This window comes from Sarcophilus harrisii, chromosome 1 (assembly GCF_902635505.1).
Source record: "Sarcophilus harrisii chromosome 1, mSarHar1.11, whole genome shotgun sequence".
In the NCBI taxonomy this organism is placed as follows: Eukaryota; Metazoa; Chordata; class Mammalia; order Dasyuromorphia; family Dasyuridae; genus Sarcophilus; species Sarcophilus harrisii.
Window position 1 is genome coordinate 649,793,722 of NC_045426.1, and position 20,413 is coordinate 649,814,134.

The 20,413-nt window shown below is 41.0% G+C and overlaps 2 protein-coding genes across 2 annotated transcripts in view; one reads left to right on the plus strand and one right to left on the minus strand.

Annotated features, from left to right (window-relative positions):
• The first annotated feature begins 2,941 nt into the window (after positions 1 to 2,941).
• Positions 2,942 to 6,749, plus strand: NANOS3 (nanos C2HC-type zinc finger 3). The gene is made up of 2 exons (XM_012542084.3): positions 2,942 to 3,978; positions 6,066 to 6,749. The coding sequence occupies exons 1-2, from the start codon at positions 3,471 to 3,473 to the stop codon at positions 6,107 to 6,109; spliced, it is 552 nt and encodes a 183-aa protein (XP_012397538.1). The 5' UTR covers positions 2,942 to 3,470; the 3' UTR covers positions 6,110 to 6,749.
• A 10,382-nt stretch (positions 6,750 to 17,131) lies between these two features.
• Positions 17,132 to 20,413, minus strand: part of C1H19orf57 (chromosome 1 C19orf57 homolog) — a 38,103-nt gene continuing 34,821 nt past the window's right edge. Inside the window, exons 8-9 of the mRNA XM_023496768.2 lie at positions 19,723 to 19,812; positions 17,132 to 18,125 (exon numbers count right to left, since the gene is read on the minus strand). Of these exons, the coding sequence (XP_023352536.1) occupies positions 17,966 to 18,125; positions 19,723 to 19,812 (250 nt within the window). The 3' untranslated portion in view covers positions 17,132 to 17,965. The remainder of the gene's footprint in view (positions 18,126 to 19,722; positions 19,813 to 20,413) is intronic.

Here is a 20,413-nt window from a genome sequence, read left to right on the forward strand (position 1 = left end):
TTACAAAGTGAGTCCCGGCAAGCTACGGATAGACAGGGATTTTTATTATTTAGCTGCACTGGATGAAGTATTTTCTTTCCACACACAGTACTAGCACCATCTCCATGCCCAGGAACAAATTACTTTGTATTTGCTTTATAGGTAATTTAGCATTTGCTTTTCTGTATGGGGTCTAACCCCACCTCAGGACATTAGCTCCTGGAGGCCTTAGACTGTTACATCTCTGTTTTAGGCATGCGGGAGGGGCTTGTTTAAATTGTTTATTTACTATATTGCTTGATAAACTGGAAGAAAGATTGGGGCGGATGGGATAATGATGGAGAGAAGATGGTGCTGTGTTATTTTAATTTACTCTCCCCCCCTTCTCCAAGGAAAATAATCTTTGATTTGAAAAGGACATGACAGTAGTGTCCACTAAGTGGAAGTGGAAAGTAGGTATAGCGGAGAATACCTGGCTTCCCTTTCTGTCTCCAGGTCCATACTGGCTACACTCCAGGGATCTGAAAGATCCTGTAGAATGTGAGAATTATAGAATGTGAAAATTACTCCAGAAATGCTAAAGGGCAGTTAAATTTTTTTTTATTTTTTTTAATAGCCTTTTATTTACAGGATATATGCATGTATAACTTTACAGCATTAACAATTGCCAAACCTCTTGTTCCAATTTTTCACCTCTTACCCCCCCCACCCCCTCCCCTAGATGGCAGGATGACCAGTAGATGTTAAATATATTAAAATATAAATTAGATACACAATAAGTATACATGACCAAAACGTTATTTTGCTGTAGAAAAAGAATCAGACTCTGAAATATTGTACAATTAGCCTGTGAAGAAAATAAAAAATGCAGGTGGGCATAAATATAGGGATTGGGAATTCAATGTAATGGTTTTTAGTCATCTCCCAGAGTTCTTTCTCTGGGCGTAGCTGGTTCAGTTCATTACTGCTCCATTGGAAATGATTTGGTTGATCTCGTTGCTGAGGATGGCCAGGTCCATCAGAACTGGTCATCATCTAGTATTGTTGTTGAAGTATATAATGATCTCCTGGTCCTGCTCATTTCACTCAGCATCAGTTCGTATAAGTCTCTCCAGGCCTTTCTGAAATTATCCTGTTGGTCATTTCTTACAGAACAGTAATATTCCATAATAATTCATATACCATAATTTATTCAGCCATTCTCCAACTGATGGACATCCATTCAGTTTCCAGTTTTTAGCCACTACAAAAAGGGCTAGGGGCAGTTAAATTTAATAATTAATTTAAAAGTTAATTTTTTAAAAAGTTTTTCAAATTTATGTGTTAAATTTTTAAAACTTTAAAAGCTTGGTATTTATGTCTACAGAATTTTTTTGAACGTTTATTAAAGGCATGGCCAGTGAACATTTAAATTAAATGAAATATTTTAGTGTGGCATAATACCTTTGAGGTTTATGAAGCCCTCAATGGGCACTGAATCATTAGAATCATTCAACAACCCTGGGAAGGTCATACATGTAACATCTGTGAGAAAACTGAGGTCGAGAAGCAGTGTCTCTGGCAACCCTCTAGCTCCTAAGTGTCCTGGATCCTGCACTTTATTCGTGGCCACCCTTGTCAGTCCGGAAAAGGAACCCTGGGTCACAATGAGCCAGCAGGGTTTTATCAAAGACAGTTCATGCCAGACCGCTCGACTTCCTTTTTCTTTTTTTGCCAGGATTACTAGACTGGGAGATCATTTGGCAAAGTCTGTCTAGCTGGGAAGGGACACAGCAAGGCAGCCATGGCTGTAGCCCAGGGCTCACCTTCATCTCATTCTGACCTGCAAGAAGGACTCTAGAATAGAGAGAGTTGAAACAAGCTGGCTGTGTAATCGCCAACAAAACTTGCTAATGAGGTAGAACCAAATTAAAATGGGATGGGGAAATGTTTAACAAAATAAATAAAATTACAACACACCCTATGATAATGTCTAAGTCAATATGGAGCCCCTCTCCCCTTTGTGTACATTTCAATCCCAGCCCCATTTCTGTTTGAGTGACCACCCCCATCCAGAGGGACGGCCTTCTCTTTTTGGGGGGTCCAGGAGCCCTTATGAAACTAAGTGGACCATTCATTGAGCCCCCCTCAAATGCAGCAGTTTCAAGCATTTTTTAAAGTGTCTCCAAAAAGCTGAGCATTGTGCAAAGCTAGAGATACAAAGACACCTGTGCCCTTTGGGGAGACAATATGTATGCATATAGGAGAACACTAAATAGATACAAAATAATACAGGGGATTCTAGGAGGGAGGGCACTAATAGTACAGGGATCAGCCCAGGCCTTGCAGGGCTAAAGCTGAGAATTGAAGGAGCTGAGAGATTCCAAGAAACAGAAGTGAAGAGGGAACCCTTTCCTCGCAAGGGAGACGCCCATTGCAAAGGATTTGGGAGATGGACTGCTATGGGGGCAAAGCTCGGACCCACTGGGAAGGGAAGTGATGTTGAAGGGCAGGTAATAGGGAGTTTAAGGAGAGTTACCGGGTCAGAAGATCCCTCTGAGAATGGCACTACAAAGGACCTATTGGAGGGGGACAGGGAAAACAATAGTCTGAGCCGGAGGAGAACAGGCAAAGCGCTATTTCTATGCAGAGAGATCCCCTCCCAGCCTCTCCACTTAAGCATTTTACAGAGAAATATAGACAGAGTCTCAAAGAAGGGAGCAGTTGTTCCTTCCAGTCCGTCTGACTCTTGGTGACCCCATTGGGGTTTGCTTGGGGAAGCTCCTCGGGGTGATTTGCCATTTCGTTCTCCCCATTTTTTACAAACGAGACAAACGGGGCCAGACGGCTTACGCGGGGGCACCTGCCTAGTTAGGGAGGGAGGCCATACTTGAACTCAGATCTTCCTGAGCTCTAACCACTGCACCACTGGGCTGCCCTTGCCCACAGTCTGGGATGAGAGAGCCAGGGCCCCTCGGCTCGACTCTACTGGTTTTTTGGAGGCCGGGTGACCCGAAGCTGTGGCTGCTACGCGCAGGGCTTGGGGGAGAGACTGGCTCAGCAGTTTTGCTTCTAGAACTAGGAAAGTCACAGACAACCCAGGAAGCACTGAGGCACAAAGTGTTCTTCCAAGCCAGAGAACTACAGAGTAGCAGAGTGTGAGGATGAGGGTGAGGGGGTGGGGCAAGGTGGGTGGTTTCCTTCCTCCTTCCCCCCCATTAAAATGCATACTTGGAGATTTCTTAGTGCTCTAGCCCAGAGCTCTATCAGAAGCTGTTTGACTGTGGAGCATGGAAGAGATCCCTCCCCCTAGACCCTCAGGAGTGGAGAGAACCTGTAGACTTCAAGTCTCCAAGTGAGGCGGGGGCAGAGGGCAGGGGGCTGGGGGAGAGGGTTCTTTGGCTTCTTCCTGTTCTAATTGGCTACTTGAGGATACTTAAGGCTCCAGCTTCTGCCTGGCCCTGATCCTATCATTTTTACCTGCTGGTGCTTCTGGCCTGTATTCTATCGAGATGGAGGTCTTCAATCTGTGGAGGGATTATCTGGGACTAGCTAGCGTGGTGGGGGCTCTCCGGGAGGAAAAGCCGGAGCCGCAGGTGGCAGGGACAGAGCCAGGCCCAGACCCCGGACCCAGCCTGAAGCAGGACCTCCTGCCCCCCAGGGACTCCCTCTGCACCTTTTGCAAACACAATGGGGAGTCTCGAAACATCTACTTGTCCCATACGCTGAAGGACGAGGAAGGCCGTGTGGTGTGCCCCATCTTGAGAAAATACGTGTGCCCACAGTGCAGAGCCACCCAAGACAATGCCCACACCAAGCGCTTCTGCCCACTCACCAGCAAGGGCTACATGTCTGTGTACAGCTACACGGCCCGCAATTCAGCCGGCAAACGGGCCAGCCTGCAGTGGCCATCGGAGGAGTCCAACTCGGCCAAGACCCGGACCAAGAGGCTTCCAGCAATGCCCGAAGGAAAAGCTCCCAGCCGGGCCCTGGAGGAAAGCGGTGCTGGCAGTGGCACAGGTAGGACCTGGGAGCGGGTGGGAGAGACTGGCAGGACTCTCGCTGGCTTCGGAGGGGCTCCAAGGAGCAGAATCGGGCACCTGGCAAGAGACTAGATAGAAGGGGGGAAAAAAGCTTCCCCCAGTCAGGGCCGTGCAGTAATGTAGCAGTAACTGAGTGCCTCCTTCCACAGGAGTGCCCTCCTTGCCACTCACTGGCTCTTAACTGATCGCCGGTAACCCAGGATTTACCAGCCTACTACCCCAAGCCAGAAATGCCTGCCTTCCCTCCCTCTGCTTTCTTGGGGAGTCTTTGTATTCACTCATTCATTCAAAAATTTTATTTCTGGAGGCTGGCTGTTGGGGATTGGCTCCTGCGCAGATTTAAAAATAGCTCACAAATCTAGGAATTTGGGGCTTCTGAAGCATTCTCCTCAGCACAACCAAGTGGTGTTATCTCCATTTTAAAAGTGAGCAAACTAAGTCAGGGGAACTAAAAAGCTGATTTCCCAGGGTTACAGAATTAGTAAATAATCATTATCATGTCACCAGTGAGTGACTTCCAATTCCAAAGTCCATTTCCCCACTGCAGGATGTTCCTAGATAGATGGGGGAAATGACCTCAGATGTAACTGAGAAATAAGATCTTTTCTAGTGCCCACCCGGAATGGCCCAGTGCTTGGGCCGGAAATAATGGGCACGGGCGCTCAAGCCTTTGCTTTGCAGAAATCTCCAACTGAAAACAGAATGTGTCTATGAACGAGGATAGGTGACTAAACCCTTTTTCTGAGGTACACAGGATCTGAATGACTGAAATGTCAAAATTAAGACCTTTTGTTTTAAAAACCAAGCATAAGGATAATAATGATAATGATGATGGTAATAATAATAAAAGCCTGAGAATCAGAAGTCCTTTTCTAAGCCCATTCCTGCATTTTCTTGTTGTGTGACCCCAGGAAAGTCCTGCTCTGGGACTCTTTGATTTTTCACATATAAAATTGAGGGTGCCCTGAGAGCTTTTCAGCTCTTAAACTGAGCTGAGATTCTGGGCTCCTGAATTAGTCTTTTAGTTTTTTGGTATTAGATTTTTTTGGAGATTCTGGGTCCCTGGACTAGTCTTTTTAGTTTTTTGGTATTAGATATTTTGTTTGCTATTGGAAAATAAAACCTTTGGGCTATAGAACTGAAAGTATTATTAGGGGTTGTTTTATGTGCTTTTTGTTTTTTAAGGATTAACATTTACATAAAAACACCTTAAGTGGGATTTCCATACAAATGACCCACTAAACAAAAAATATGTATGTGTGTGTACATATGTATGTATATATATATATACACATATGCTGGCTACACCCTCGCCTTTTATTATTTGCATTCAATAAGCAAGTTTGTTTTATGACTACTGTGTGCTAAGACTATGTTGTGCCTATGATTACACAGTGTGAATGCATTTTGAAACTATTCTAAATTTTACATAAATATGTATCTGTAGGAATAGGTGCTTTCCTGCTTAGGTGTTCTCCTGCTGTCCTTATAGTATGTCTGCAAATTCTTGCCTTTCCAAGAATAGAAGCCTATGTATGTAGCATGCTTTATTGCTTATGATTCCGCACAAGTTCTTTGACTCTAAATCAAGGATAAAATAAGACTCAGGAGAAACCATGAGACTTTTCTCCCAGATTTGCTTCTAGTAAGAATTGCTCCTAGGAAAAGGACGGAATTCCTGACAAATCCTAGCGGGAACTCTTTAGAAATTATTGCTTGATGTCACAAATTCAACTGGACAGCAGGGGGCAACGGAGGAACAGGCCAGGCTAGAGGTCTCCAGCTTCTGGGATTTTCCCCACTGGCTCTGAAGTGATCCAGTGAGGAGGGTTGTGGGTTTGTTAAATAAGTTAAATAAATAAATTAAGAGTGTTAAATAAGCACCAATATTTCCTGGGAGTTTGTAGGGGTCCTAAATTGTTTGGAAAGCTTGGTGGGAGAAGGATAAAAGGGAAGCTGGGAATTTGAACCTACTGCCCTGTTCTAGATCCAAAGTAGTAGCTGAATTTAAATAAAATTTTTGTGTGTGTGTATTGCCTTCCCCCCTGCCCCTTTTGAATCCAGGTTCAAAGGCCTCCAGAACTGCTTTTCTCACTCAGCAACCATGAATTTCATCTTCTGCCTGAGGACCCTGGGAGACCCAGGCACTTGTTTTGCCTAAGCCAACAGACGGGAAGGACAGAAAAACAGGAAAAATTTGTACGGGGCAAAGGAAAGAAGAACAGTACTGGAGGGCACTGGGAGTGTCTCTCCAGAGACCAGCTCTGCTTCATCTCCTGGACTCTTGGTAGCCACACAGCCCCTTAATACCAGGTCTGGCATCACAAGCCCACCTCCTGACTCTCCTCGGCCTGGTCCCCATCCCTGGTGGTGACTTGCCTTAAGGGACTCCCATCTTCATGGTACAGGATTGAGAGCTAAGCCCTAGAAGGAGAGTGGACAGTGTCGCCTGTTGGGTGAAAGTCCTGCCTGAGACATGACCTCAACAACAGGACTGGGGATTCTATCACTCTTCTCCTGTCCTCAATGACTGGTATGCAAGTTTGATTCCCTTGATTATTCAACAGACAAAACTGCTCTGGGACAAGGGAATATCTTGCTTCTAAAAGGCTTCTTGTGAATCCTGGAGATGAATGGTGCTTCCTTATGAGATCCTCGGCTTTCCTTTCCACGCCTTTGTTAGGATTCAAGTCCTTGCACATTGTTATTGATAAATTGCTTCCGAAATAAAGAAAAAAAGCCATATCCCACCTCCTGGAGGCCTTTTTTCTTATCCTCCTTTCTATCTTCTCTGACTCTAGGCCTGCTGAGCAGTTTTCCCCTGGTCTTTGTCCTCACTGTGACCTATAATCCCTTCTCTCCTCAAGTTTTTTCCCAGGCCTTCACCCCTACACTGGCTACACTCTTTTCCCCTCCCTATCTTGACCCCTTGGTGAACTAAACTGAGCCCATCCCGTTTTCTATATTGGAGTCTCTATTCCTATCCTTGAGGATGGCCTGGTCAAGCACTCTCCTTGGATAACTCCCACCATTCACCACCATCACATACTGCTCAACAGTTTGAGAAAATCATGGAATTGCCCTGCCTGATTCCACCACAAATTCCATGACATAAGCTCAACGGGAGCCTAACCTCAGCAAGGCAATCCTTTGAGACTGCCCTAATTCATCCGGCTCACCCCCACTATTTCCATATCTCCTTAAGCCTCCCATGCTACTCCTTCTCCCCACGCTGTCTGCTGAGGACTTTGCCTCATATTCCACAGAAACAAATTGAGAACTCTCTTCTCCTTTCCTCCTTCCCAATTATTTGGATGTCTTCCCTCATTTTTTCCTTCACCTATTTCTGTTTCACCTGAAGCAACTCTAATTGGCAAACCCCTCAAAATGTGCCTTCCATCCTATTCCATCCTGGCTTCTCCAGCATGTTGCCCCTTCTGCTATAAGCCATACTCTCACTGATTTTTCAGTCTCCTAGGCTGTTGGCTGCTTCCTACTGCCTACAAACACATCCATGTATACTCTAAGCTTAAAAAAAGTCCTTACTGAACTGATCATCCCCACTTAGCTATATTAAACTCCTCAGAAAAGTCTGGTTGCTTCCAAAGTTAGAAAGGATCTCTTCATTGCCAGGTCTATGGTATTTGTTAATCCTCATCCCTCTTGATCTCTATAAAACCTTTTAAACTGTCAATCACCCTCCTTTCTTCTCTTCTCTCTAGGTTCCTCCTTTCTGATGCTTCTCCCTGTCTTGACTGCTTCTCCTCAGTCTCATTTGTGTTACCAGTAACAGTGGGTACTCCTAAGGGTCTAAACTGGGCCCTCTTTTCCCTCTGTACCAGGATTTCTTAACTGAGAGTCTGCAGATGTGTTTTTCTTTTGTTTGTTTTGTAAATATGCAAAGATAGTTTTCAGTGTTTACCCTCCCAAAACCTTGTGTTCCAAATTTGTTTCTCTCTCCCTTCCCCCTCACCTTCCCTCCCCTAGACAACAAATAATCCAATATATGTTAAACATGTGCAATTCCTCTATACATATTTCCACACTTATCATGTGGCATAAGAAAAATCAGGTAAAAAAGATAAAAATGAGCAAACAACCACCAAAAAGTGAAAATACTAGGTTGTGATCCATATTCAGTCCCCATATTCAGTTCTCTTTCTGGATGCAGACGGCTCCATCGCAAGAATAATGGAATTGACCTGAATCACCTCATTGTTCAAAAGAGCCATGTGCAGACATGAGTTTTGGAAAATTATCACTTTTAACATAATTGTTTTCTTTTATGATCCTATGTTTTTTTTATTATATATTTTTAAAACAGTCTGCCAAAGAGGTCCACAACCCACTGTATTGTTTGGTAATTTCAGTCCCTACAAATCCATTGTCTTTACAAAGGTGATTCTCAGATCTGCACACCTACCCTAGCTCTCCTGAGTCTCCAGGTTTGTATAACCCAGTGCCTCTTAGATAGCTTGAAATGGATGTCTGGAAGACATTTTCAATTTAATGTGCCCCAAAGAGAACTCATTTTATTTTCCTCTAACATGCCGCTAGGTGGCACAGTGGAAAGGGGACTGGGCCTGGAATCAGGAGGCCCAGAGTTCAAATGTGACCTCAGATATTTGCTAGCTGTGTGGCCCTGGGGCAGGCACATGACCCTTTTTACCTCGATTTCTGCATCTAGAGATGGAAATGGCCAACCACTCCTGTGTCTATAAAATTAGAAAACCCCAATTGGAATCTGAACAACAGTTTTTTCCATTAACCCTTCCCTTCTCAAACTTTCTTTTTCCTATTTCTGTGGAGGGAGAGCATCCTTATGACACCCAGGCTGGCAACTTTGGTATCATTCTTTGGTGTCATGCTGACTCCATTGTATAATCTGTTGTCATGTCTTATTCTTTCTGCCTTCATAACATCCCTCATCTGCTCTCCTTTATATAGCCCCACCCTGGGGCAGACCCCTCATTGCCTTACACTTGGACCCAGCAGTATCCCCCCCCACACACACACACACACAAGTCAGCATCTCTGTTCAATTTAATGTACTAAATGCCATAGCACACTAAATGTGTATTGGATTCTAGGGACAAAACATGATTCTTGCCTGCCAAGGGAGAAGAAACAATGTGTACATAGACAAACAAAAAGTCCTGTTTGGGGGGAAGGGGGTTCTGGGAGGTGGTGATTGACCTAAGCCCTAAGGGAAGCAAAGTGCCCACAGAAAGACATGCCTTGCTTTCAAAAAACAGAAAAATGGAAGGACATGCAGGATTAAGAACAAAGCATATTTCCTCTAGGACATAGGGGAAAGATACTGCATGATTTTGGACAAACATCCCCTATTTGGGTCTCATTTCTCTGTCAAAAGAGATTGAGCTAGCTGTTATCTAGAGTCTTTTCTAGCTATCAGATCCAGGCCTCCAAATGAGATGGGGTTAAGTAGTGGAAAACAAGGACAGTTTGTAATCAGATGATTTTGAATCCTGACATTATTTTGGGAGCTAGAAGGCTGGGATTTTTTCCCCCATCTACCAACGACCTGAGGGGAATACCTGAGAAAGAGTATGTGTATGGGGGAGGGACAAATGTACATATGTATGTTTATGTGTACATGCACATACACAAGTCCATATAAATAGCTCAGCTTGGGAACAGGGCATCTACTGGAATCTTTGTATGCTGCAGGATGTTCTTTGTGATGTCACACATAGTGCTATGTTCTGCTAGGGCACTTTGGATGGTATCATCATCTATTGTCAGATCGAATGGGACTTCTCCATGAGAAGCAGTCTGTCAATTCACCAGCCACATAAGACTGGTCTGGACACTTTAAAGTGTCTTTTTAACTTTTTGGTGGGGATGGAGATCTTTGTTCTTATCAGTAATCAAAATCATTTTACACTATCTAGACCTGGTCAAATCAATTCTGCTCAGAAATGCAGGAGCCCCTATTGCTTACTTAAGTCTAGTTCTGATCCAGCATCACCTCTAAGATCTTCCATGATGTGGTACTGCACTACCATTTCTGCTATGTTTCAATACTCCCTGTCCCTGAATATGCCCTACAGTTTGCATCTGTTCTTCTGCCTGGAATAAGTCTTTACCTACTGAATTCCTATCCATCTTGAAAGGAAAGGGGAAAAGAAGGAAGAAATAACAACTTTTAAATAAGGACCCTAAAAAAATGACAGTTTATACTTATATAATGCTTTCTATATTATGAAGGTCTTTTATATTTCATTATCATATTTGATCCTCACAACTCTATTAAGCTGGTCTGGCAGATAAATACTATTGTGATCATTTTATGGATGAGAAAACTGAGGTTCAGATAAGTTATGGTACTTTGCTAAAGGGCACACATTTAGTAATACTAAAAGCAGGACTAGAATTTGTGTTTTCTAACTCCAGAACAACTCCTTTTAACATTATCACAATACTCCCCCAGAAAAATCAATAGTTGGGGATTAACTTATCCCAGGACTTAACATTTCCTAATGACCTTGAGAAGAAAGTTCTTGCCTCCACAGTCCCTGGCATCAAATGGTTCAGCTTCTGACATTTATATGATTTTTATGAGTTTATTAGTAGAAAAACCATGAAAGAGGCATGACCATATGCTTCGCTGTTGCATTCTAAGCATCATGGGACTTTTCCGTCTGACTCGCAGCTAAGATTTCTGTATGTATTGTTTTTCCAGTGAGATTTCAAATTCCTGATTCCTTAGAATGATCTTGCTTTTCTTTTTGTATCTTTCATTAATATTACAATACTAATACTTATAATAATAAGCACTTAATACACATTGTCTCTTTTTTTGGAGGCAATTGGTGATAAATGACTTGTTCAGGGTCACACAGCTAGCAAATGTCAAGGCCTTGTTTTCCACTCAAGTCCTCCTGACTCCAAGGCCAGTGCTCTATGCATTGTACCACCTCATTACCCCAGTGTGCTTTTTCATTGATTCATCCAGGATAACTGAGAATTTCTACTTATTCTTAAAAACCCAACTTAAAACATCACATTCTTGTCAGGAGTCATTTTCTCCTTTTTCCACCTCATAAAATACTGTTTCACCCCCCCTCAAAAAACAATTTGCCAAGGGGAAGCTGGGTGGTTCAGTAGACAGAGCATTGGTCCCGGAGTCAGGGGGATCCTAGTTCAAAATAGAGCCACCTCGACACTTGACACTATGTGACCCTGGGTAAGGCACTTAATCTTGATTGCCTAGCCCCGCCCCCCTAAAATTAGTCTGATTGTGCATTAGTTAAGAATCTTAGCCCCTTACTTGTGAGATCCAGAAGGAAAAAGGTTAGCCATAAATTTAATGTTTATCATGTATACCTTCCAAAACACAGCATGTTCTACATTCGGGGTCCCTAACCTGTAGACCTATGGCTTATTTCTTTTTACCATTTTGTTAACTATTTCTTAATCATTGGCTTTCTTTGTAAACCTATGAAATTTATGGCATTTCAAAACGTTCTGAGAAGGGGTCTTTCAAATAAGCCTACAGTGGTGTATGACCCTTTGAATCCCTACAGTTTGAGCAAAGTGTCTTCCTCATAGTAGGAATGGGAATATGGTACCTGAGGCAAGGAAGAAAGAATTGGAATTAAAAAGTAATGGAAAATAAGGGTAGTTTGTGATCAGATAATATTGAATTTTAACTGATACTATCTGGGGAGTTAGACAGCTGGGATTTTTTTTTTCTTGGATCTGCCAAAGAGTGTTTATCTGTCTCATGATCTGTTTGCTCCTTCTGCAAAAGAAAAAAAAAAGTTTCATATATTTCAGCTGTCAGCTTTCCCTATCTTTCTTGAAGATTGGGGATGGGAGAGGGGCTTTTGGAAAATGCATCTGATAAACTCACTTGACAGCAGATGAAGATAGTGAGTTTGAGAGAGGTTAATTTACTATCCTAGTTGGTAAGCTCCCAGGGAGGGCTGGGAATGCTACCCTAATTTGATCTTACTGGCTATGCCATATTCTTCTCCTGAAGCATCAGAGTCATTTTAGGTGGCCTATCTCACCTATTCTTGACTACCAGCCCCACATTCTTCCAAGAATGGATTCACATCTTGGCAAGTCTCCTGTTATTTCTTTTCCTCTACTCTTCTTCCCTGAAGTGGGATCAGAATCCATTGCAAGAAAAAGAGCTGGTGAACAAGGAATCTGTTTGCCATCTCTTCCCAGGCCATATGACTCTTAAAGGAATCAGTCAATAACACTTAACTGTTAAGAGGGCAATGTTGGCACAAGTAATGGAGGATGTGGAAGAAGATCCAAGAAACAGAAGATCCTTGCCAGTCTTTGGGGCAGACATAAAATACCTATACCCAGAGAGGGCCTAATTTTAGAACACTTAAAAAGAAACGCTGAAGTGAATATGAATTCATATTAGAATAAACAGAAGTAAACTCAAAGACCTTCAGAGAAAGAAACTATAAATGTTCTCTAATTTAAGCCCTCAGTATACAATAGAAACCCTGGAGATTAACTGAATTGACCAGCTACAAAAAGGGGGAATTTTTGGACTCCTGATGTTTCTTATTACCTCAAAAAAATAAAGTGTGAGGTAACTGCAAGAGGTAAGAATAAGTTAGAGACTATTTTCAAGTGCTGTTCTCTATGATACACAGAGTAAATAAGGTAGGGGGATCCCTTTTCTCTCTTTCAGAGTCTCTGAGGTTTCTGGGACTACTGGAAAAAAAGACTAACCTGCCTTAGTCCTGTGAATGGAAGGCATCAGCATTAGGTAGCTGTATGAATAAATAATCTGAAAGATATCCAAGATTTTCTACTCCTAGCTTTGGGGGTGTTGATTTGGTTTGTCCCATTTTTACATAGTGTATTTGAGTGAAATAGAGCTAGATTTGAATGAGATGTCAAGATACCAATACTCTGTTTAATCAGGAAGTCAAAACATATATGGGAGATGAAATACTCTATTAAATGTAAAATAACCTCTAGCTTTAAAGGAGTTACTGGCCTATGGAGGAGTGCATATGAGTGTGAATGTCCACAGAACACACACACACACAAAGCAAGAAAATTAAACAATAGGGAAGCAGAGATCTTCTGTGTCCCTAATTCTACCCATCGTTCTAAATGGACAAGCTTACTTCTTTATATCCTGAGAAGAGAGAGGTCATCCTTTATGAACCAGTCAGGCCTCCTATTCCTCTCTTGGCCCTTCCATATTGTCTTATTCTTTTCTTCCAGTCTCAGAAAAGATGACCCTCCTTTTGAAAGTGAACCCTTTGCTTTGTGTCTTTGATCTCATCAACCTCTATCACTTCCATAACCATGCTCCTTCAATCATCTCTTCTTTTTCATGAATTTTCAGTCCTTCCCTCTACTGCAGCAAAATCAGAGTAGCTAACAGCTACTTGGTTTGTCTAAAAAGGTGAAAGAGCCAACAAGAAAAATTCTATTCTGACTTTTATTCTCACCATCAGGAAAGAACCAGAGGTGGGGCTGGAAACAATGGAATCCTTGGGAGAAAATGAGCATACTTGGTTTGTTTGTGATAGGGAAGATGAGAAAAGATGTCTGATAGAGTTTGATAATTCTGTTCACCCTAGATTTTAAGAGCAGATTTTTAAAGCTTCAAAGCAAAGATAAGTAGGATCACATAGATTAAAATTCCATACGGGAAGTTGGCCAAGAAGAAATAGAACCCTCAAGAATGAAATTGTAGCAGCACAAAAATTTTGACAATGAGGAAAAACAAGTTATCTGAATAGATTGATGTGGATCTATGGAGAAATGACCAACTACACAAAGGTTTTTATTTTTAGCTGTGGATAAAAACACTGTCCAGGGTGGGTAGGAAGATACGAGTTGCTCAATTTTTAATTTTACTTTTGTTTTCTTTGCCAAGGAAAATAACCTTTGAACTAGAAAAGGCAGAACCAAAAATGATTAACAGGGATTTGGAAACTCAAGATCAATAAGAGTACAGTAAGAGAGCACTGACTTGGCCTTGATAAACTCAGGTTACCTGGACCAAATGAAGATATACTTAGGGACAGAAAGAACTAGTAGGTATGTGCCTTACCATTCACCCAGATATTTGGAATATGCATAACAGTGGTTCAGAAATCATGCCTACTAGTTCTTCATTTTTATCATCAAATAACACTTACTCCTAGGATTGCTGGTGAGGATCAAATGAGATAACTATAAAGTATTCAGCACAATGCCAGGCACATAGTGTTATGTAAAGTTAGCTATTATTACTATTATTACGATCATGTAAAGTTTTAAACTTGGGTTCAAGAAGAGAGCTCTGTAGTTAGAAAGCATGCAAAAGAGCTGCAGTTTTGTGGATTGCTCACTCAATATGAGTCAACAGAGTGAAAGAGCAGCCAAAAAAGCTCAAGATACACGGTCCGTATCTTGACAAAGCTCCCAGGAATTAGTGGGTGACAGGCCAGCCCTACTTGGCCCCATTCAGATACTATTTCAGTTCTGGACAGCACATTTTATTAAGGACATTGATAAGTTGGAGAGAACCTGTAGAGGGCAACCAGAATAATGAAGGACTAACAGGCCAGACCAAATAAGGATAGGTTAAAGGAGCTGGAGATGAGACAATTCTATTTTCAAGTCCTTGAAGAGCTGCCATGTGGAGAAGGGCTCTGATGTTCTCTTTGGCCCCCAAGAAGAGAAATAGAAGAGGGGTGGAAGTTGAAAAGAAAAGCATTTAGGCTCAACTTCAGGAAACACTTCTTCACAAACAGAGCAAAGCGGAATGGGCTGTTGCCTGATGGCCAGCGGATTGTCTCTCACTGATTAAGCATTTGTTACCATGGTGGGTGTTCTTTGTCAGGTAGAGGTTGTACTTTACGACTGCTGAGGGGCCTTTCAGCTCTCCAATCTTAGTGTTCTTACTGGCTCCTTCCCTCAGCCTACTGATTTTCTTTTCTTCCTTTGGTTCTCAACTAAAATTCTACCTTCTACAAGAAGAAGCCTTTCCTTGTCTCTCATAGAACTAGTGCCTTTTCTCTATTGATTGTCATCTTATTTGTATAGAGCTGTTTGCATATTTGGATGGTATAAGTGTGCTGTGGTCTACAGGGTCACAAAGAGTAGGACATGATTAAACAAGCCCTCTTCTCTTGTCTCACTTCCTTGACAGTCTCATTTGCTCTCATAGTTTTAATATCATCTGTATGCAGACAATTCCCTCAACTTTTAATATCAATCCAGATCTTCAGGCTTGTATTTCCAACTGCTGGATTTCCCAACTTGAAACACAAAAGAGTTGGAAAGGATTTCAGACCCATACTTGAACAAACATCCTCCTTATAAAATACTTGACCAATAATCATACAATCTTTGCTTAAGTGCTAGAGTGAAGTGGAACCCATGCCTTCCCAAAGTAACCCATTAGATTTTTTTGGATAGCTATAATTCTAGGAATTATTTTTTGCCTTATTTTCTGCCTCTTTTTAACTTCTCGCTGTTTCTAATACTGTCCTCTATTCAAGCCTTATCCATTTTCTGGATTCTCTGCTTGGCATCTTTTGCTCTGTCTAGTTTCAGTTCAACAAAATAAGATGCCTCATCATACAACTGATTTTAGCCTTGACAGATATTGCCTCCTACATCTCCTCTTCCCTCTGATTGGAAGGTTGGAAGGTGAGCACCAAACTACTAGATTTTCAGCTCCCTCCACTTGGTATCTGCTGCTCTCTATAGTTTTTACTCTATGGAACAAGATGTCCCCAATATTCTTCCCTTTCTTTCCCTTTTCTTGCAACCTTTTGTATATTATTTCCCACCATTAAAAAATAAACTTCAAGGCAGGGAACTGTCTTTCTTTTAATTAATAGTATCCATGGTGCTTAGCATATAATAGTGCTAAATAAATGTTTACTGGATTTATTGGATTAGATTTTCTATATGATAATCCTTAAAATAACTGAAGACAACTATCAAGTCCACCTAAAGCCATCTCTTCTCTAGCATAGTGTCTTTAGCCTATCCTGATATCTCTTATGGAAGTCATTCCCCACCCTGGTCACTTTCTAATTTATGAATTCAGTTCAACATTTATTAAATGCTTACTAAATAATGGTAGAAAATATGGAGAACAAAGTTATAAATTTGGAGTCAGAGGACTTAGGTTCAAGTCCCAGTTATACTACTTATTAATCAATCAAGAAACAATAAGCAACTACTACGTGCCAGCCATGCCCTCCCCATCTTGTACTTGTTAGGTTAATTTTTTTAATCCAAATGTAAGATTTTATATTCATTCCTTTTAAAATTTATATTTATTAGATTTAGCCAAATATACAAGTCTATCTAAATTTTCTTGGATGCTGACTGTCATCCATCATGTTAGCTGTCCTTCTTAGCTTTGTGTCATCTGCAAATTTAATAAACATGTATCTGTTCAAATTTTTGAACAAAGTATTACAGCACATGGCCAACGACAGATCCCTTACAGATCATCCAAGCTGGCATGGCATCATTGATAACTACTCTTAGGATCCAAACATTCAACAAATTCCACATTAACATAGCCATACTACTATCTAGTATATAGCACAGCATGTTGTTCACCAAAGAATCCATAAAGGATTCTGCTAAATGTTTTGCTAAACTATAGATAGACCATATTCCATAGCATCCCCCCAATTCTATCAATCTAATAACCTTGTCAGAAAAGGAGATGAGGTTATTCTAGTATGATTTATTCTAGATGAAGCTATATTGGCTCTTTGTGATATCTAAATCTACATCACGCCCCACCTACCCACCCTACCCATATATGCAGACATGCAGACATACAAGCACACATCTTTGTGATATTTATACACCTGGGATATCTTTTTGTATAACCAACATATGCTTTGCATATAGTAGATATTTAATGAATTGAAGTGACTTGTGAGATGATATATGGAAATTCCCAATCTCCCTTTGTGACCCATCAGTTTTTCATCCTTCTCTTAATTTCCTGGGGATTTTGTGAGTAGTTAATACAAGAAATGAATTAAACATCCTGCCCCAAAGGGTGAAGAAGACAGAGATCAATACAGATAACATTATTTAGATGAGATAATGCATCATTAGCAAATAGAAATATCTGAATTATAAGTCATAGCTTACTTAAAGATTCTCATTTATTAATGTTGTTTTAAGGGAGAACTATATGGAAATCAAGGGATGGGCAAAGAGCTAACAAACAAAGAGTGCCTTTTCCTTTTCTAGGAAAGACACAAATACTGAACCTTCAATAACTTCAACCAAATGACCTGAAATTTGCAAATCAAAATAAACATCTTGTATTCTCACTGGTCCTTTGGGTTTATTCCCAAGACCACTGGGATTCCCTTCATTTGCAAAAAAAATAGAACAAGCCTTCCCATTAAGAGACATCAGTTGGACTTGAATGGTCTGGGCTTTCACTCCAGAAACTAATAATGTTATTTGGCTCAAGCTACAAATTACAATCAAAACTTCCTTTATAAATAAGAAAAGCTTTAGAGAAGAACTCCTGGATAAGGCCAAGAATCTTTCTTCTCTTTACAATTTTAGTTTGTTTTCATCTTGTATAGCAACAATAACTTTTAGTTTCTCAAGAAAGCATTAAGGCCCCACTCTTAGTAACTGAAGAGAGTAATCCAGAGATATTTTGATGCCCCTAAAGACCAATTTTATCACTTAGATCTTGGAGAGGAAAATAATAATTGAGAATGGTCCCAGAAAACTATTCTCAGGCTGTACTGTTTTGTTTTGTTTTTTTACCAAAGACTGTTGAGAGGCCTTTTAAACATATTTCAGAGAAAGAGAGAAAACAGTTGCTTCAGATGGTCTAATTTAAACACTTCACTTTGCAAGACCTTCAAATACCTGGAAGGAAAGAAAAATATATAAACCTTGAAAAGGCTCTGAGAACCAAGCCACCTGAATTGTCTTTCTCAAGTGGTCTTATAGCCTTACTTCTCTTTCCATTTTTTCACAGCATGGGAGCAATATGTCATTCCATTTGGGGGAAAGGGAAACTGGTAGTTGGGCAGCTTCCCAGCTGCTTTTCCCTTTCGGTGCTTTAGGCGTCTGAAAGATTCCAGGTCTCTGTGAGTGCTCATGATCAGTCGGCTGAAAAAGAATGGGAGAAACTGAATATGAGTTATTATCATCTATGCTGTGATCTCCCTAGCCAGTTAGGTGATGCAAGTTGGATGTAGAGTTAGGGAGAACTCAGTTCAAATCTTACCTGGGATACTTTTTAAGCTATGTGACCTTGGGCAAGTCACCTAACTTCTCAGTAATTCCTCAGCTGTAAAAAAAGGGGATAATAATATCCCCTACTTCACAAGGTTGTTGTGAGGATCAAATGAAATAAACACATGTAAAACACTCCATAAATCTGGAAGTTCTATATTAAAATTAGGGTTTTTTTATTAATAAGCCAAAACAACACACTCATCAAAGTTAAAAAAAAAAAATAAAGAACCCAACAACAAAATCCCTTTCTATAGCTCCAAAACTGTGTTACTTCTAAATCTTTCCAAAAACATAGTGACCTGAAAAGGAATACAATCCAAAATAGGAGATAAGTGACGAGGTCAAGGCAATCTCCCCACAAACTGGAGTTGGCTAAATAATCAAGAGGAAGCCATCAGATCACACAAGAGAATAATAAATACCCATGATCCTGCTAGTCTCTAAACAAAGTTTTTCCATCACAGTGGTTCAAGGGTAAGTAGCACTAGAATAAAAGTCAGGAGAACTGTGTTCAAATCCCAGCTCTAAAACTTAAAGGAATTGTTTATTGTTCAGTCGTGTCCCATTCTTCATAACACCATTTGGGATTTTCTAAGCAAGAATACTGGAGCCGTTTGCCATTTCCTTGACTGTTTGTTTGACAGATGAGGAAAGTTAGGCAAAAAGGGTACAGTGACTTGCCCAGGGTCACACAGTTAGTGAGTATCTGAGGCCAGATCTGAACCCAGAAAGAGGCATCTTCTGATTCTAGGCCCAGCACTTTGTGCATTATGGTGCCTTAGTGGTCTCATTGCTGAACAATCCCATGCAGATTCCTTAATCTTTCCTAAATTTAGTTTCCTTATTTTTAAAACTAGCATAAGTATGTTTGTCATACTACCCACCTCCTAGGGTAGATGGGAGGAAATCAGTTTGTAAAATTAAAGTGCTATGGAAATATAAGTTGCCATTATTATGGTAATCAAAAGAGCCCTGATCCTGGTTCTAAGAAGAGTTGTTTTCAAGTCTTGGCCCAAATGGCTGCTGGCGATGTGCCCTGGAAAAGCTCATTACCTCTGTGAGTACTAGTTGTCTCATCTGTTAAATGGAGAGAAAAGCCCTGCTCTCCATTTCTCTGGGGGCTGCTGTGAGGAAAGTGCCTAACATTCTATGGCTGTGAGTCATCATCATCATTATCATCATTATGTTCATGGGAAACTTCAGGCATTCCACCAGAGAACTACAACCTGCATGTCTGGGCAGGTAAGATACAGGCTTGGTCCTTTGCAGGTGGATTTACCTTGGGATTTTTTTTTACCCTTATTGTTACTGATTCATACCTTGCTGCCTTCCATGACAGAAATGTTTCTGTAATCCTGAGCTTGGTCCCTCCCTTCTTCCCTCTTTTCTCAGCCTCCAGACCTCTCACATTCCCTTATTTTTAGAGAGTGCTTCTGTCCCCCTCCCTGATGCAGGAGCCAGTCCTTACTTGAGGTTAGAAAGCTCAACAGTCAGGCCACAGATAATAGCTGTTGCGTCTTCTTTTGGGGGGTCACAGATGCCTTCTGCCATCTCATCCCTTAAGGCAAAAAAGAAAGAAAAGAGGAGACTGAAATTGTCTAGCTTCACTCCAATACATTCCATGGTAAAACAGATTTGAAGGTCTTCAGGCTAGCCAGGCATTAAATACTGTTAAAATAGCTGTGATTTAAAAATGGACTTCTATTAAAAATAGGAAAAGGCAGAAGGGACAACTGCTACTGATCCCTGCAGAAGGGGTAGAGGGACTCCTGGATGCATATATATGCTGACATGATGATGAGGTACATTAATCAGAGCAAGAAGAAGAGACTGATAGAGACCATCAGCACAGAAGAAGAGAGATCTACTAACCAGAAGAGCACTGGAGTGGGGCTATTTAGTGCAAGAGCAACTTGCTCTCTATCCCTTAAGAATTCCTTAGGGAGTGCATAAAAATGTTATAGGAGAATAAAATAAATGATGGTCACATTTGGGACCCAGAGTAATTAAGAAAAATTTAATTGTATTTGGAATACTCAGACATTTGAGAATCAGATTTTTTGACTTTGAAGAAGGAACCTGAGAATTCATCTAATTCAATCCTTTCCTGAGTAGTATATTTCTCACTAGAACTCGCCATGTTTTCTAGATAGCTCCAA

Coding starts and splice junctions, on each gene's coding strand:
- NANOS3 (XM_012542084.3), top strand. CDS start 3,471: ATGGAGGTCTTCAATCTGTGGAGGGATTATCTGGGACTAGCTAGCGTG. Junction 3,979..6,065: donor CGGTGCTGGCAGTGGCACAG/GTAGGACCTGGG, acceptor TTTTGAATCCAG/GTTCAAAGGCCTCCAGAACT.